This window comes from Battus philenor, unplaced genomic scaffold (genome assembly GCF_028537555.1).
Source record: "Battus philenor isolate CCGP_79_NKW_IND1 unplaced genomic scaffold, ilBatPhil1.0.hap1 SCAF_29, whole genome shotgun sequence".
Classification (NCBI taxonomy): Eukaryota; Metazoa; Arthropoda; class Insecta; order Lepidoptera; family Papilionidae; genus Battus; species Battus philenor.
The window spans coordinates 7,129,602-7,149,286 of record NW_027181692.1 but is presented as its reverse complement, the minus strand read 5'-3'; the positions used below and the strand labels follow the sequence as shown (position 1 = coordinate 7,149,286).

Genomic DNA, 19,685 nt, shown 5'->3' with positions numbered 1-19,685 from the left:
GAGGCTGCCTAACGGCAGAGGACAGATCCCGCTCGGAGTCGACGCCATCAGCGCAGGGACGCGCCTCGCGATGGCCTTCCGGTGAATGGTACTCCCCTACCATAAACGGGGCCTTCGGAGTCGCGGGAGTTTCGGGTGGGGGCCCTAAACTCTCACTAGCTTCGGCGTCTCTGAGGCGGACGATGGTTCGACGTGGTCTCGAACCATCGTGATAGCACCACGAGGGTTTCGGGGGTAGCGTATACACGCATACCACGGGACGGGCTATCGAAAATAGCACGGCGCGAGGGAAGACCGCGTGGCGATCCCTGACCGGGAGATACCGTGGTCCCCCGTATAGCGCAGAGGGCGATCTCCGGGGGGGGGGGTTTAGTGGGTAGGAATCCCACATACCCCTCCTCCCCCCAGAGGTGGGGCATCTTGAACGTCCGAAAGATTCCCCCCCCCCCAAACCAAAAAAAAGGGTCTTCACCTGACTAGTCGTACTTTTGATGATGCTGATAGAATCACTACATTCATCATCTTTTTAACCACTGGACAGCCTTCTCCATAGTTATCCAACAAGACTGGTTTAAAGTGGTCTAAGATGAGCTGGTTTGTAGTCTTCCCTTCAGAACCATACGCCTCCAGCAGCTTTCGGCATTTAATTCTACTATACACATGATATAATAAAGATATATCTAATATTGGAGAATGCTATTTTAGTGTTATATAAAAAAATTACTTAGCATGAGATGTTATTTCCTCGTTCCCATGTTCAAAATAGTTAAAGCTTGGTTTCGTTGTCGTTGTTGTTGTTCTTTTGGTCGTTGTTGTTGTTCTTTTGGTCGTTGTTGTTGTTCTTTTTGTTGTTGTTGTTGTTGGTGATTCTGTGGTAGTTGTTGTTGTTCTTGGTTTCTTTGTTGTTTCATGCACACGATCATTGAGGTGCGAGCCACAAAGCGATTTTGATTCGTCCGACCCATCTGGACAATTTTTGACCTTGAATCGAAAATGTTACGTTTAACTTCAATACAATCTAATATATAAAATTCTCGTGTCATGGTGTTCGAACTTGAACTCCTCCGAAACGGCTTGACCGATTTTTACCAAATTTTGCCTGCGTATTCAGTATGTCTGAGAATCGGCTGCTATCTATTTTCCATACCCCTTAGTGATAAGGGTGGTCCACCCCTAAATTTTATTTTTAATTTTTTAGACAATTTTTTTGGTTTTTATTTTATTATGATACAGCATACAAAAATACATACAAACCTAAATTTTCACCCCTCTACGATCAACCCTTATCTTACATTTGTTAATTAAAAACTTTATTTTTTTTTTGCAAAACAACGTTTGCGGGATCAGCTAGTCTTAATATATTTTTTAAGTTACTGTTGAGTTAGGGCAGAAGCTAGAGGAACTTAATTAAGGCTGCCATCCAAGGATTCATCTCAAGGATATACCCTCTGTAATCTGTTCCTAATTAGTTGATTATATTGTCCCCAAAGTTCCCAAATGTTAGGTTATACCAATGGGTAAAGTATTCCTCCCAGAAGGAAAGGACCTGTTTACGGATGGTATTGGCTCTATCATCTCAGCAGTATTTAGTAGTGTATATACCTGACTCTTCAAGCAGGTGATGAATTTCACTTTCACTTATCACCAAGAACGCACGATCAACTCTCGTGACGCCAGGCTGGCTTGCACAATTTCCTGATTTTGGTACAGGAGTTGTTGGCACATTTTTCAATTTATATAAGATAGAGTTAGATCAGTGATTCCCAAAGTGGTCTATATGAACCCCTAGGGGTCTATGAAAACCGGAAAGGGGTCTACGTCAGCGAAAAAAAATTTGGGGGTCCATGAAATGAAAATAGGGGTCCACGATAGTGGATCTCAACACATACACTGATAGTATCTATTTACTTACATCACACTATCTTATAATATCAAAACATTTACATTATTTATAAAAGTACCTATGAATTAAAAAAAATATTATACATGTTTATAAAATTGTGTAAGTTGTAGGATGTTGGTATTCGCTTTGTGGTCGCAATACATTTTGTACTTGTAAAAACCTGAGTCGCAGTTTCAGAGCTTCGCTACCTTGCACTGACTTGTTCAATTCGTCACTCTATAAATACGAATGTGGGACAAACAAATAAATTTATAGGAAATCAATATCAGGTAAGTAGGGGTCTACCCAACACGGAAAAACATGGCAAGGGGTCTACGACACCAAAAAGTTTGGGGAACTCTGAGTTAGAGTCTATTTTATAATTCTCTAATGTATGAATACTAAATTAGTTATTTTTTATTTAAGTTAAATTAAAATACTTACACCGTTGCAGGTCAGAGTCAACTCGATGCAGTCACCGGACGTGCATTTAAACTGTTTTCCGTCTACGCATTTATCGATTTCATTTTCTTCATCCATATTTGATAATGGTGTAACCCTAAAAAGAAATTTATATTTATAAATGAAATTATTCTTGGGAGCAGGACTATTTTGTTGCGGTGTGTGATGATTGGATTGTGGAAACCCTGCGATAGGATCTGTAAGGACGTCTTCAGGACGCCTTACGAGGTTTCTGAAGGAATTGCCGGGGGGTGTGGCGAGAGGAGTTCGCTATGAGGGGGTAGGGGTGGGAGGAGGCCTTCGTGAAGTATGCCTTTGATCATGCCTGGAGGAACTCTTGGACGGTTTCTAGTTGGAGGTCACTGTGGAGGTCGATGTTACGTTGGAACCACCTGGCGCCTGTTGAGAGCTGGGTGAAGCGGTTCTATAACGTCTGTAAGGGTCTGTAAGGGGGGGGGGTCTGTAAGGAGGGGGGCCTGTAAGGGAAAGGGGTCTGTAAGGGGGTAGTGGTCTGTAAGGGGGGATAGGTCTGTAAGGGGGAGGTGTCTGTAAGGGGGGAGGGGTATGTAAGGCCCCCCTCTCTGTAAGGGTATGTGCGCCGGGGCATGGACGAAGACTACGCTTGCGAAAGTGAACACAGATACATCTTGCATCCCCCTCCCCCTTATATTTTATTTTCGTTCTCATATTTTGTCCTTCTCAATGTGTTCCGCTTATCTTTCTAAAAGATCACATTTTATATCATTGCTTTTCATATTTTATATTCCTTTCTCATTTGACCTTCACCTACAGAATACTTCTAATTTACATTTACATTTTTATCTCTTTAATTTTAGTTATTTTACTTTACATTTTTCTCTATATTTTTATTTTATCATTTTACTAATCAAACAGTTTGTGTTGCAGGTGATGATATGAATCTGAGAGGTGATGGCTTACGATTTGCCACATAATAAGGCACAAGATTGTCCAGAGGTCTGTGTAGAGAGTTACGTTCTCTCTCTGCAGTAAAACCAAGGTTACTAGATATAGCTAAAGCAGTCGTAGAGTACGACATTCTGAATGGCGTTCAGGAACTGGAAGGCAAAGGGTAGGTCTAACATAGTCAAAGTAGACTGATTCTCGTGGTGAAACTTGGTGAGGAATCGGCTATGACTTACAGAGGGCATCTATAAGCTTTCATTATGGTGATTATTATGAACTTTTCAAAATAAATAAATAAATAATAGAATGCTTACTTTATATTCTCCTTGATGAAGTCCTCGTGTTTTATAATTTCGGTGAAGGTGATAAAATTGTAAAGATCGCATTCAAGGTCTGTCTGGGCAGTTGGGGCCGTAGAGAGTATACCACGAAGGTAATACCTTATCTTGTTTCTATCTGGCTCCGGAAAAGCTAGACCTTCGCCTCCGTCGCCGCGGCATAACAACGTCCCTGTGAACACCGTTTTACATAAACAACATACTAACATATCTAAATGGTTTTGTAATTTAATTAGTTGCACGCGTGTTTTAAAATAGAACCTTCAAGCCTTATCATGGGTGGACAGGGTATATAAGTGACATAACAATTTTAAAAAGTCCTTACAAATATGAAAACAATAATCAACCAATGAAATAACAGAATTTTTCGACCAATCACAACGCGAGAAATATTGTAGAGCGTTGTCTCTTTCGCACGATGTAAATTAGAGCGCCCTAGCGTGGATTCCCCCTGTACAATGTGACGTTAATTAAGATGTATTGTATCTCGTGCAACATATATAACCATACACCCTGTATCTCTGAAATATGACATACCATTTTGATATCCGGCGCAGATTTTATCAGATGTGATGTATTCGCGAAACTCTGGTGGCGATTGCGATATGCAAGTAACTATTGAAATATACGGTATATTAACTTTAGAAGCTCTGATTGGTAGCGACTTATTACCATTTTCCAATACTCTCCAACCCCCCATCTGAGAAATAAATGAAAAGTGAAATAATTTTCATTTAAGGCTTTATTGCAAACTTCAGTCCAAGAACAGTCAGAGGATTATCGAATTAGTGACTACAGACCTATTGGAATTTTATAGGCAGGCCTATGACCCGTAGCATACATTTGGACCTTCGAGCAGATTGTCTTAATTGTAAGCAGATATTATAAAAATACACGAATTGGACCTTCGGGCAGATTAGCTTAATTGTCAGCACATATTACACATACTACAGAAATTTTACCTTCAAGCAGTTCGTCCTAATTGTAAGCAGATATTACAAAAATACACGAATTGGACCTTCGAGCAAATTGTCTTTATTATGACTATAGATAACAAAATACAAAAATTTAACCTTCGAGCAGATTGTCTTAATTGTCAGCACATATTATACATACTACAGAAATTTTACCTTCAAGCAGATCGTCCTAATTGTAAGGAGATATTACAAAAATACACGAATTGGACCATCGAGCAAATTGTCTTTATTATGACTATAGATAACAAAACACAAAAATTGAAACTTCGAGCAGATAATCTCAATTGTAAGCATATATTACACATACTACAGAAATTGCACCTTGAAGCAGATCATCCTAATTGTAAGGAGATATTACAAAAATACACGAATTGGACCTTCGAGCAGATCGCCCTAATTGTATGCAGATATTGTCTTTATTGTAAGCATATTTTACACGTTCTACGCAAATTGGACCTCCTAGCAAATTGTATTAATTGTAAGCAGATATAACACATAATACACAAATTGGTCCTTCAAGCAGAATGTCTTAGTTTTAAGCAGATATTAGACATACGGCACAAATTGGACCTCCTAGAAAATAGTATTAATTGTAAGCAGATATAACACATACTACACAAATTGGGCCTTCAAGCAGAATATCTTACTTTTAAGCAGATATTAGACATACGTTACAAATTAGACTTCCTATCAAATTGTATTAATTGTAAACAGATATTATAAAAATGCACAAATTGGACTTTCGAGCAGAATGTCTGAATAGTAAAATAAAGTTGTTACAAAAATACATAAATTGTAGTTTCAAATAGATAGTCTTCATTGTAAGCAGATATTATACATACTACACGAATTGGACCTTTAAGTATAATGTCTTAATTATAATCAGATATTACCAAAAAAAATACACAAATTGGACACAAAAAAATACACGTATTTAATTTTCATTTGTTTAATTTTATTTTTAAGTTTCACTGCTTTTTCTAGTATTTTGACTGAAAAACTTAAAAATAAAATTTTTGTAATTGCAAAAGCGAGTTTCACTTGTATCTACGTGTTGGTTGTACGATCATCGGAAATAATTTGTAACAATTACCTACAGTGTTACATTCTCCCGCAATAGAACTTTGTTATAAGTTCAAATGTTACTTACCGTGCCCAAATTACCATGTTCCAACTGATGCCTGTTAAAATTTAAGTCGAAGTCCAGGCAAACCGGTGCAACGTTAGATGCAAACTCAAACGGTGATGACACAATCATCACCGCAATATCTTCCGCGAAATTAGCCGCACCACCTTGAAACCGTGGTGGAATATGTATTGTTTTTACCTGTAATGAACATTTTTCAATTAATATAGTACACTTACTATATTAAAAAGTTTTATTTAGTTCGACCCGTACGGAATTTATTTATTTATTTGGGTCAAAATTAGAAATTGAAATTTAAGCACCTTCCGTTGTCAGATTGATCTGAAATTTGGTACACACATTTAATTTAAATGACAATACGATATAATAAAATCAATAACATTATAAATCTAAGATGGCCGCCGATACAAAATGGCGGATTACATATTTTTCCTTAACCCCCTCAATATGGGTATCAAATGAAAGGGCTACACTAGTAAAACACGATGATTATGTCAAAATTTAAAATTCAAGATGGACGCCGTTCCAATATGGCGGACTAGGTACATATTTTTCCACAACCACCACAATATAGGTATCAAAAAACCGTTTAACTTAAAAGTTTTTTAAATGTATTTATTTTTAGCACCGTATCAATCCTTTCAACCTATATTTCTAGTGACATTATATAGAGTTGAAGGTTAAACCTAAATAAACTAAAACAGATTAATAATGTACGTATTTAAAGTTATAAGTATTAAGTAGTATATATATATATTTAAATAAATATATATATATATATATATATATATATATATATATACTACTACTAGACTGGTCTAGGTACATATTTTTCCACAACCACCACAATATGGGTATCAAAAAACCGTTTAACTTAAAAGTTTTTTAAGAGTATTTTTTATTATATTTAAAGGTAAAGGGCGTTAGGTCTTCCATTATATAATCGAGATATTCAATGTCGTCTTAAGTGGCAGCTGTGAAAATAAGCCCCAGTAGAGGGTAAGACTTTCCAGTCAATGTATCGGAAAGCTTACTGGATGCAGGTAGAGTAAAATCAGTCATTTTGGTGATCTTTGGCCTTGGTTATGTATATATGTATATGTAAATATTTTTGTACATATATATATATATATATATATTTATGTGTATAGTAATGTATGTATTTGTATACACGTACGCCCTAAACTGCCCTCTCCTTCATGTCTCTCATCATCCAAAGGTTGTCTGGTAGAGATCACCTCGAGCGAAAACACCACCTTTTGCACCATATGATTTGTTTCTTTTTTCCCTCTATTTATCGTATATTATATATAAATAAATAAACCTTTAAGTTCTATGGCTTGTTTGGGCGTTCAGCTAACATATTCGGTCTCCTTTGTATATTTGAGACGTCACAATATATAAGTGTATTGTATTTAATATATTCTAGCGTAATATTAAAGAACGAATTATTATGGGCGGTCTTATCACACGAGGCAATTTCTTACAGACCATAGCATGGAAACAGTAGAAATAAAAATATCTTATAGATTCAGGTGTTACTTTGCGGAAGTCCATTCTAACTAAGAAAGGAACTAATTTATAGCTACTTCCGCTATGCAGCAGTAGTCGTGCAATAAAGTGCACCGCCCGTCAGTCCGCTGATAAATGCGCATGCGGTAAACAATGCGAAACACAACTACCACCGGTAATTTACTCTACACGTGTTTTACCCCTCCACGGGGCATACTCTGGAGATGTTACACCGACCAGTGCCAAACACCGAGTGACTCGAGTTGACTTCTTTTGTTTCGCATGTGCACTTTATTGCACGACTACTGCTGCATAGCGGAAGTAGCTATATATTAGTACCTTTCTTAGTAGAAGTATGAGTAATGGGTAGTTAACGCGTACATATATAAAAAATACATTTATAAATACATTAAAGTATATAATTATAAGATAATTATTACTTTTTATTTATTTTAATTAATGTTTTATTTATAGAGCCTTTTAATATGTATTTTTGATTAAAGATTAGATATAGTGTAATTTTGGACCGGGCTATATATTGCGAAAACAGTTTTTACTATGTTATATAAAAAATGTATATATAATACGATATAAAAAAGATATATACAATATATTGGCTAATTTATTAATTATAAATTATTAATTTATATATACATTTTTATCTATCTCTATATATATGTAGATATATTTTTTTATACTTCGCTGTTCTTTTAAATATTCTTCTATATTTTTTTTCTTTCATGTGCCACATTATCTATCATTCCTTTTCATATTTTATTTTCCTTTTTGACATCGCCTCCTGATATATATCTTTTGCAAAGATATATATGTTTCTTGTCTATAGCTCGCGTGCTACCCATCTCTAATAGCAACTAACTTACTTGTTTGTAACATGCTAAGTAATAACTTACATCTCTCTTTTGTGCTTGGGTATCGCGTGGATGATCCCATGGTTTGTAGAGTTTCCCAGCTGCGACGGCGTAGTCAGAAGCTGGAAGTTTCTTTTCTATGTCGCTCCAGAAGCAATGTGCGGCTTTGGAATATTAACATTTATACGATATTATACACATACAAGTTAGACCAGTGATTCCCAAAGTGGACTATATCGACCCCTAAGGGTCAATGACAACCTGCAAGGGGTCTACGTCAGCGAAAAAAAAATTGGGGGTCCACGATAGTGCAATCTCCTAACGAAAAAAAGAAACAGACTGGACATCATTAGCCGAGGAGATTTAAGATTAACAAAGCATCAGGTTTCATCCTTCTCACTAAAAATATTGACTTATTCCTTATGTTATTTCATTTATAGTTTATTTAATGTTATGTATATTTTACATAACAGATACAAAATTTTATTTTGAGTAGTTTTAATTAAAATTCAATTAATAAATGTATAAATTAACATGTGTTTTTACTTTAAGTTTTTAACGCTAAACTTCACTACAGTTATAAATTTACAGGAAATCAATATCAGGTAAGTAGGGGATCTACCCAATACGGAGAAACATGGCAAGGGGACTACGACACAAAAAAGTTCGGGGAACTCTGAGGTAGACGGTGGTAGCACAGCAGTAGAGGGCGTTGCGATCGTAGGTTAGATTTCGAATGTATTCATAATTTTGTATAGAATTGCCACAGTTTTTATATGATGAGCAGCAACGACCTCTGCTTACAATAATACCACATTGCGATCAACAACCCTTCTGTTACAAAGCACATGTCACAGAACCCTCTAAACAATAAACACGGAACCCTAGGATCAAGAAGTGCTGTAAACACGCGTGACTTTAAAGTTATTTATAGATATTTGTGTACGGTTCTCGGAAATTTTAACCGAGTACTATCTCGAACTTACTAGAACCATTTCCGTAGTATAAATAGGTGTACTCCCCATGTCGACAGTTCAGTGTTGTTTTTCGAGTTATAAGATTAAGATCTACGATCAGTGATACAAAGTGACTATTTGGCAAGTTATTTGGACAGTGATTTCTTGAGCGATTTGGAAGCTAAGTTTGGACTAAGCGAAAGTATACTTGTGTTAAAGTAGGGTGACCATCTGATTTGTGAATAAAGGACTCCTTGTGAAGCAATAATGTTTCATTTCGAGTCAGAACACACAGTACGCAACAATATCTTCCTATGGAGGTCTATGTCAAGAATTGGACATCCTATGACTTTAAAAATTCATAATATGTTCACGCCCATATATTAGCGGAACCGGAAAGCAACGGTTTCTTAAGTTAAGTTCACACAACTACATTTTTAACAAGCTTTTATTTCTAATCAACAATATGTTCACCTTAGTCATCTACCTTTTGCCGTCTAGTATACAAAATCAATGCAGAAGCGGTGACAAATTAATCGGTTTTTCTGTAAAATATGTCGACAGAAACAACATTACTTCGGTCCCCCTAATATATGTCGAAACTTAGTAGTTTTGACGTCGAAAGATGGCGCTAGTTGTTTGTAAACCTATAAAAGGGGCACCGCAAATACATATACATACATATATATACGTATACATACATATATATATATATATACACACACACATATATATATATATATATATACACATATATATATATATAATTCGCAATACATACCTGCAAGGACAGTGGTGGGGCTGACAATGGAACCGCTGCATACTTGCTTGTACGGCTTGAATCGCTTGGTATAGATGGTGGCCGTCCATGGCGGTGATGATGGAGTTTTCGAATCACCAGTTATGATGATATCATTTCCACTCGGCATTAAACCACACTCTGATATAAACGATATAAGTTTTATATTATTTTAATTTCACTGTCATATCTACTGTTTATTTGAGGAGTTCTACATTCTTCCACTTTGGATAGAAACTGCCTGCATTCAACAACTCCTGGCAGCCGTGACTACGGTGAAAGGAGAGAGTGGGGCAAACCCACGCCACGTGTACCAGCTCATGGTGCTTTGTTACTTGAAAACCTTTACATATGAACAATTCTTCTAGTTATCAATGGCTCTAGTTCTTCTGTTGATCTATGTATTGAGTTTTACACAGCCCATCGCAACATACATAGGAAAAAGACTTCTACCATCAGATATTATGGTATTTTGAAAATGTTGCGTAGCTTTTCCAAACCCACACGGGTGCTACTAAAGTTAATGTCACGGAATATCCATAGAAGTTGATATTTCAGGAGCTCTCATTATATATATCTAACCCGTAAGCACTCGGACAGACATGTTAATATGCAATTGACGGGTTAACAAAACTTAAACTTAGATAACTTGACAGTATAATTTGTAGATATACAACATATATATATATGTATATATATATATATGTGTATATATATAATTCATGTGTTCAAATGAAAGACGTCTTTATCGGCTATAAACATTTTGTAAAAGCCTCGATCACATGTCCAGAAAAGACGGTGATAGTTTTGATCATCAGAAAAGTGGATGGATGTAGACCATGAAGCCGCAGTCCTGGAATAAGGGCAAATATGGATCACATATTACATACCTGGACTACAAGTTGCAACATAATCCCATGAACCCTCAATGCATCTCATCAGAGGCAGAATTACAGGACTGTAGTAATAAGGCGCGAGGCACGAGGGCTTCACCACTGACCCTGAAGTCTGGACGGCGTTGCAAGACCCCAATTCTTCGCCTGATGAGTTTTCTTTCGGACAACGATAGCTTACACCTGGTGATGGTTTCAAAACGCATACTCCTGCAGCAACAATGGCAATCAGTTTTTATCTTGGAGATTTCGTATATAATGTTGTATATATTTTCAATAAACATAGGCATAATCATTGCATTGCCATCATCAGTATACCAGCCAATACACCTACAGCATAGCAAAGGCCTTCACCAAAGATCGCGACGATATTCATTAAAATAATTACAAAATTAATTATAAGTAAGTACATGAGAGAGGTCATATATCTTAATTTATATAAAAAGTCTAGAGTGAAATAAACTAAAGGACTGTTCCATGTGGAACACTATCACGGACTGCTTCATCATAGTCCACTACAGAGCATAGGCCATCCCCAAAGATCACAACGATTTTCGTCAAAAAAATACAATACTAATTATAAATAAGTACATTAGAGGGGCCACATATCTTAATTTAAATAAAACTGTAGTGTGACATAAACTAAAGGACTGTTCCATGTGGAAAACTATCACGGACTGCTTCATAATCGTCCACTGCTGAGCATAGGCCATCCTCAAAGATCACGACGATTTTTGTCAAAAAAATTCAATACTAATTGTAAATATGTACATAAGAGAGGCCATATATCTTAATGTAAATAAAAACTGTAGTGTGAAATAAACTATAGGACTGTTCCATGTGGAACATTATTAAAGACTGCTTCATCATCATACACTGCAAGTCATAGGCCTTCTTCAAAAGATTACGACGATTTTCGTCAAAAAAATACAATACTAATTGTAAATATGTACATTAGAGGGGCCATATATCTTAATTTAAATAAAAACTGTAGTGTGAAATAAACAATAGGACTATTCCATGTGGAACACTATCACGGACTGCTTCATAATCGTCCACTGCAGAGCATAGGCCATCCTCAAAGATCACGACAATTTTCTTCAAAAAAATACAATACTAATTATAAATAAGTACATTAGAGGGGCCATATATCTTAATTTAAATAAAAACACAAATCACACCTGATTAAAAAACTTAACGAAATATATATCAAATTCACAATAATCATTTTATATAATTAAATAAACAAAAAGAGAATTTAAAATATTAAATAAAAAGTAAACATACAAGATTATAAATAAACGAATTATCAAAATAAAATAATATATTGTATAATAAAATCTTATTACAGCATTAAATAGTTTTTAACAATCTTAATATATATAAATCTCGTGTCACAATGTTTATACTCAATGGACTTCTAAACCACTTAACCGATTATAATAAAATTCGCACACCATGTGCAGTTCGATCTAACTTGAGAGATAGGATAGTTTAAATCTCAAATTATAGTCGCAATTTTAATTTATTGCTAATTATTGTCTGTTATTATTTGACAGTCACAATTATCTGTTAACTCCAAATGATTCTAACAGATGTCGATACCTTTCGACTGGGTTGAGTAAGTAATCAATAGATGGCGCTGCTATGGTAAATCTACGAACGTGTCATATAAGCTACATTTTAACAGCATAATTACCACGTGTTGTTGACGCTATAAAATTAATTAAATTTATTTTGTAGTGAACGAAATACCGTATAATTCAATTATTTCCACTTTTTAAATTTTCACAGCAACGCGTGGCCGGTTCAGCTAGTATATTATATATGTGCAATAATTTAAAATCTTATATAAATAGTAGCTGATCCCGCAAACTTTGGTTTGCAAAAGAAATTGATATTTTAATTTACAAATAAAAAATAAGGGTTGATCGTATAGGGGTGAAAATTTATGGTTGTATGTATTCTTGTATGCTGTATCATAAAAAAAAATTCAAGAGTTTTTAGTTGAGAGATATGTGTGGAACTTGATTTGTTGACTCATTAACATGGTTCATTTTATATATTAGATTATAATAATCTAATATATAAAATTCTCGTGTCACGGTGTTCGAACTTGAACTCCTCCGAAACGGCTTGACCGATTTTTACCAAATTTTACATGCGTATTCAGTAGGTCTGAGAATCGGCTACTATCTATTTTCCATAAAATTCCCTAAATGATAAGGGTGGTCCACCCCTAAATTTTTTAGACAATTTTTTTGGTTTTTATTTTATTATGATACAGCATACAAAAATACATACAAACCTAAATTTTCACCCCTCTACGATCAACCCTTACCTTACATTTGTTAATAAAAAACTTTATTTTTTTTTGCAAAACAACGTTTGCGGGATCAGCTAGTGTATGTATAAAAATTGTTAAATTTCATTTTAAAATAGCAACTGTTGATTTTCTGGCCTTCTCCGAGTCGTTGGTAGTTCACTGCTTATGTTAAAATAATCGACGATATAAAATCGCATGTAAACGACTACATGAATTAAGATATTTTATCTAATAGATTCAGGCGTTACTTTGTTAAAGTCCATCCTAAGTAAAAAAGGGACTAATATATATCTACCTCCGCTATGCAGCAGTAGTCGTGCAATAAAGTGCACCGTCCGTTAGTCCGCTGATAAATGCGCGCGCGGTAAACAATGCGAAACACAACTACCACTGTTAATTTACTCTACACGTGTTTCACCCCTCCACGGGGCATCCTCTGGAGATGTTACACCGACCAGTGCCAAACACCGAGTGACTCGAGTTGACTTCTTTTGTTTCGCATTGTTCACTGCACGCGCATTTATGGTTGGCGGGCGGTGCACTTTATTGCACGACTACTGCTGCATAGCGGAAGTAGCTATTTATTAGTCTCTTTCTTAGTAGATGTATAAGTAATGGGTAGTTGTAGATAAAAATACATATATAAACACATATATAGCATATAATTATAATAAATACGATATAATAGTAGTGGTATGTATAAGTAATAAAGTAAAGAAATAAATAATATATCGTCATGTTTGTTCGTAGATTAATTACATTCTTGAGAGTATACGAAGTGATGGTCTTACTTACGTTGGCATTGAGGCATGGCTGAAGACCAGACGCCTTCTACACAGTCGACAGTAGCATTACCAGATGGAGAATACCCTGGACTGCATGTCACAGTCAAGGTGAACCTGGACAGGAGTGTTCCAGGTGATGCACTCTCAAGTTGTTCCACTTCATACGTGCCTTCCTTTGGGTAGTCGGGAAGAACACATCTGCCTGTCTCTTGACTTCTATAACGACACAAAATGTACCTTTATACTCCAGGATTGCAGAAGCTATATACCAGAGCTAATCGTAATTACAGCTGTATGTCAGTGTTCACAGCTGGACATAGGAATTCTTTGTATGTCATATGTTTGCAGGTCTATGGTCCACCACAGCTGGATATAGAAATTCGTTGGATGTCATCATCAAGTTTATGGTCCATTACCAAAATCATAAAATCCATGCGGTTATTTTACATGTGTCAAATCAGGCGCCACCGGTCAAGCTGCTGATCATCTATTAAGTGACATTATTGACAGGACAATTTAGAATGTACCACAAGGTTGACAGATGCAGGATATACCTATATATAAATATATGTATATATATACGCATATATGTATATGTGTATATATATAGATATATATATATATACGCAGTGGCGTAGCTAGGAAGAATGATGAATAAAATGAAATGTTAAAAGAAAAATGAAAACCGTAATTTAAAATAAATAACATAAAAAGAATATCTAATTTTACAATTTTTGTGCTAAAAAAGTTGTTAAATAATATGAACATTAAAAAAAAGTAAACGGTTACACATTATAATATATACAGTGTAAGTCTTTCATTCACAAAACACATAAAGTGTTTTTAAAACAGGCCCTAAATCACAAAAACACATATCTGTGTTTCAAACTAGTCGACACTATTGATTTTGAAAATGTGATTAATGACTTTGCAGGCCAAAAAGCGAGGAATGTTCGTTTTTAAATTTATTCAATAAATTTTATTAAGATCTAATGTTATTTTATATATATTTAGTATTATTTTGAACCAAAAAAAAATATATATATTAACTACATTCTGTTCTGAATTTTAAAATTATTTAGACTCTTTGGGGGGGGGGGGGACCAAGCCCCAATCTTCCCCAGGCCCCAAATACCGTAGCTACGCCACTGTATATATGTTAGTGCGTGTTTGTGCGCGTGTGCATGTGCATGTGCATGTGCGTGCGTGCGCGCTTTTATGTGTGTGCGCGCGCGCGTGTGTGTGTGTGTGCGAAGAATGAAATATTTTGTGAAGGATGTTAGAAGTAAGAGAAAAAATTTGTGAGAAAAGAAATAGGCAACATATCTAAAAAAAAAAAATATGAAAAATAACTCAAGAATCTTCACAAAATGCAACGTTATCCTTTGCAGTTACATAAAAAACATTGAATTTTATTAGATGTTTTTAATATGAAACTAATCATTTTATATTCGAATTTAAGTTTATCTATATCTTAATAGAACTTTTAAAATCACTGTAATATAATAATTTTTGTTACCTATTTAATACTGAAAAATAATTTTTACAAGTCTTATATACTGACTGCAAATGTGTGTATTTACATTGTAAATTATCTGCATTTGCAATTGTATCTCTATTACTTTATACTTAAGACTCAATTTGCGTGAACGGCTCGTTCAGAGTTAGAAAGAGATGGGCTTTTGTAGTAATTTACATGTAAAACAGAGACAGATAGCTATTGCAATTTTGCATTAAAAATGTAAACTACGGATTTTCGGAACGACATCACGCGCCTTTAGCTTTGTTGTGCTTTATGACAAAGACATGAAATGCTTAATAGGAATATTTCACACGGTCTATTCTGCCTCACCGAGTTCTATATCTGAGCTGAAATAGCCGAAGATATAAATGATATATGTTTAGTGTTAGCTGCCTTATTCTCTCTCTGAGCCGCATCGACCAGAGTGATATATATATCTGTGTTTGGCACTAATACGGTGTAACATAACTCCTGAAGATGTCCCGTGGAGGGGTGAAATACGTGTTGAGTGATTTGGTGGTGGCGGTTGTGTGATTCGCATTGTTTGCCGCATGCGCATTTATCAGCGGGCTGGCGGGCGGTGCACTTTGTTGCATGGCTGCCGCTGCATGTGCGGAAGTGGCTAAATATTGGTCCTTTTCTTACATTTTACCTATCTTTAGAAGAAAAATTAAATGAAAAATATATCCCAAAAATAAGATAAAACTAGAGGTATGTAATTATAAGGATCTTTAAAAAGAAACTTACGTGTTAGTATTTGTCTCCTTGCATGTTTCGTCACTTCCGTCCGGACATTTCTTGTTAATATTACTTACGACACCATTCACAAAAGACTCATCACTGCTTTGCTTCGACTCCCTGCACACAAATTATTTCAAAATTTCTCATCATATTTACATCACATATGTTATAACACAGAGTTCCCCAAACTTTTTTGTGTCGTAGACCCCTTGCCATGTTTTTCCGTGTTGGGTATACCCCCTACTTACCTGATATTGATTTCCTGTAAATTTCTAACTGTAGTGAAGTTTAGTGTTAAAAACTTAAAGTAAAAACAAATGATAATTTATACATTTATATTAAAACTACTCAAAATTAAATTTTGTATATGTTATGTAAAATATATGTAACATATTAATAATTTTTTACTTCATAGGTACTTTTATAAATAATGTAAATGTTTATATATTATAAGATAGTATGATGTAAGTAAATAGGTACTATCAGTGTATGTGTTGAGATCCACTATCGTGGACCCCCATTTTCATTTCATGGACTACCAAATTTTTTTCGCTGACGTAGACCCATTGCAAGTTGTCATAGACCCCTAGGGGTCGATATAGACCACTTTGGGAATCACTGATTTACAACAATATGATATCAAGAGATTTTGTTGAAAAGGTCACAGAAGTTCAACAGTTTGGACCCATGGATATGTTCATTTTTGATTTCTTTAATTGAATCAGATAAAAGATAATCCTTAAAGGATAAAATAGTGTATTCAACATTGGAACTTTTAATAGAACTCTTATTGATCATGAATTTATTTTTGCACCTGCTTTGCAAGGGGTTTTAATTGTGGAGAAGAAGCAGGAAGAAACTCCACAACAACACATGTATTAATAAAGTTTAACACAGATGTATACATATACACTTTATATATAGACTGAATGAAATCAAAACAATCAGGCGACATCGCTGCCAAGGATTCTTGTCATTTAAATATTTGTTAGTAAGACTTTTCTAGGAATTTCTCTTTTTTAAGAATTTTACTAAAAAAATATTTTTCCGTTAATTACAAATGAACTAGAGAATTATTGCAGTCGAAATTCTAGTACAGACAGTTTTTCACGGTGCCTTGTAAATACAGTGTAAATGTACCATAATTATTTGAATTTATTATAATTATTGTTATTCTACAAAATATCATTAATATATTTTAAAGGCCACTGTAAGAATAAGTACTTATTTAAACAGTTTTCTCAAGTAGATTCGGGTCCCTACCCATAAATAGTTTAGACGTCTCTTTTTTGAAAAATAAATATATTTTCATAATCCTCACCTCTACCCCCCAAAAGCCTTAATCCATAGGAGATGATGATTATTGAAATATAGAATCATATCATCCAGGAATACTGTTGAGTCTACATAAGTTAAAACATCACCATTTATTGTTATATTATTATGGAAGTGATTAACCCTTAACTTGACAGATTTTTTTAATATTACATTAATGTTCATACAATTTGACTTTTAATATCCAAGGATACCAACAGAAAAAACTGAAGAAGCGTTTAAAAATTAAGAAATTACCTAAATAGATCAATTTGCGTTCAAAATTGATGCCACTATTTTTTTTTTATACCGATGTATATCTAGAGATACATCATCAAGAAAAGCGTTAAACAAAATTTCATGGCTTTAGTTATTTGAGGTGAGATGGAATGGTGATCATTGTGATGTTGTGATTAGCGTCATCGTTTATGGATCTCGACCTGATGATGAGAAAACTTACACAAGATTCTCTTCTATAAAGTCCTGATGCCTGATGATCTCCGTGTACCCAGCTGGTGAATTAAGATTGCAATTGGTGCTGTTGGAAGGGGCCACGGATAGCACGCCACGAAGATAGTATCGGCTTACACCGCGATCTGTTTCTGGGAAAGCTAAACCGCTGCCTGAATCACCTCGACACGCTGCAGTACCTGTGATACAACGAAACTTATTTGCAGATTTTGTAGTCAATCGCATTTGTAGTGTTGGTGTGATTGTAGCATTCTCTAATGGTTATTCATATATTAACACGTTCACTGCGGCTTGAGGTCGATTCAGCCTCATGGTAGACTTTGCACTGGTGCGGCGGCTGTTTACACTCAACCGTATGAGATATGACAAAAACCAATATAGTTTTCTTTATGTCTGCGAAGCATTGACTCAATATTGTAAAAAAAATGATTGAAACATGAGGCAGAAAAGGCCTCAACCGCACTACTAGGAAGTTCAGCTTGAGGCTGATTCGACCTCAGCCGCACCAGCTGAAAGTTCTTCAAAATTGGGCCCGCAGTGAACGTGTTAAAGTGCCTTTGGGTCCTATAGTTGCATCGCACATTGGGCCAGGACAAATATCAAACGTCGGATTTCGATACAAACGACTTTAGAAGTAACTTTTTTTTTTGTTAGGATTTCTTACTGGCGCCCAAACTTTGCAAGGATATTGGCAGGTCGCAAACTGCGTCTAGTTTAAGACGTTTTTCTAAAGTAACAAAACTGGAGGACTCCCGAATGAGTTTTATAGCTAATATACAAGATATATTTAATGGAATCAGGTATTACCTTGCGGAAGTCCATCCTAAGTAAAAAAAGGACCAATATTTAGCCACTTCCGCACATGCAGTGGTAGTCGTGCAACAAAGTGCACCGATTAGTGACAAACACAGAAGGGACTTTGTGTTTGGCACTAATCGGTGTAACATAACTCCTGAAGATGCCCCATGGAAGGATGAAACACGTGTTGAGTGGTTTGACGGTGGCTGTTGTGTAATTCGCATTGTATGTCGCATACGCATTTATCAGCGGGCTCGCGGGCGGTGCACTTTGTTGCACGACTACCACTGCATGTGCGGAGTTGCTAAATATTGGTCCTTTTCTTACTTATATACAAGATATGTAACTTTGTCAGTATTTATATTATATGAAAATTATAAGTTAATGTATATATATCCACGTACTTAAATTTTAAGCTAAGTTTATTGTACATTACCCGGCGATAAATATTGCACATCGACCTTTAGAAAGAGACAATCGGTTAATTTAGGCTTCGTAGAGCGTTATCTCTGTCGCACGAAATACAACGACTGACGTCACATAGGTGGTGTGAGAGAGAGAGAGAGAGTGCTCTACGAAGCCGAAAAAGCTGATTGTCTCTATTCATATTGATAAATAAAAAAAAATATCAAAATACGCTGTTTTTTTTTGTTTGTAAATTAAGGAAATCTTTTAAATATGAGTTCTGTTAAAATCCATTTTAATGTATTTCACACTATTGTTAAAGGTTTAAATAAATGTTTGTTCTAATTTTTGGAAAAATATAAGTTTTTTTAATACATAAAAAAAAATTAAACGCCCCACCATGCATGTTTAAATAACCTTATCTATATTTTATTTTTTATTATATTAGTAATACGTATGTTTATGTGTATATATGTATGTATATATCTGTATGTACACCCAAAACTGCATTCTTCGTATCTCTAAACATCATCCAAAGGTTGTCTAGTAGAGATCGCCACGATT

General features: G+C 35.2%; 1 protein-coding gene across 1 annotated transcript in view; it reads right to left on the bottom strand.

The window, feature by feature from the left end:
• Nucleotides 1–19,685, bottom strand: part of LOC137926135 (uncharacterized) — a 59,824-nt gene that overhangs the window by 14,073 nt on the left and 26,066 nt on the right. Inside the window, exons 16-26 of the mRNA XM_068769665.1 lie at nt 17,908–18,097; nt 16,140–16,250; nt 13,881–14,086; nt 10,757–10,969; nt 9,849–10,007; nt 8,154–8,275; nt 5,734–5,910; nt 4,144–4,306; nt 3,583–3,778; nt 2,327–2,441; nt 725–981 (exon numbers count right to left, since the gene is read on the bottom strand). Of these exons, the coding sequence (XP_068625766.1) occupies nt 725–981; nt 2,327–2,441; nt 3,583–3,778; nt 4,144–4,306; nt 5,734–5,910; nt 8,154–8,275; nt 9,849–10,007; nt 10,757–10,969; nt 13,881–14,086; nt 16,140–16,250; nt 17,908–18,097 (1,909 nt within the window). The remainder of the gene's footprint in view (nt 1–724; nt 982–2,326; nt 2,442–3,582; nt 3,779–4,143; nt 4,307–5,733; nt 5,911–8,153; nt 8,276–9,848; nt 10,008–10,756; nt 10,970–13,880; nt 14,087–16,139; nt 16,251–17,907; nt 18,098–19,685) is intronic.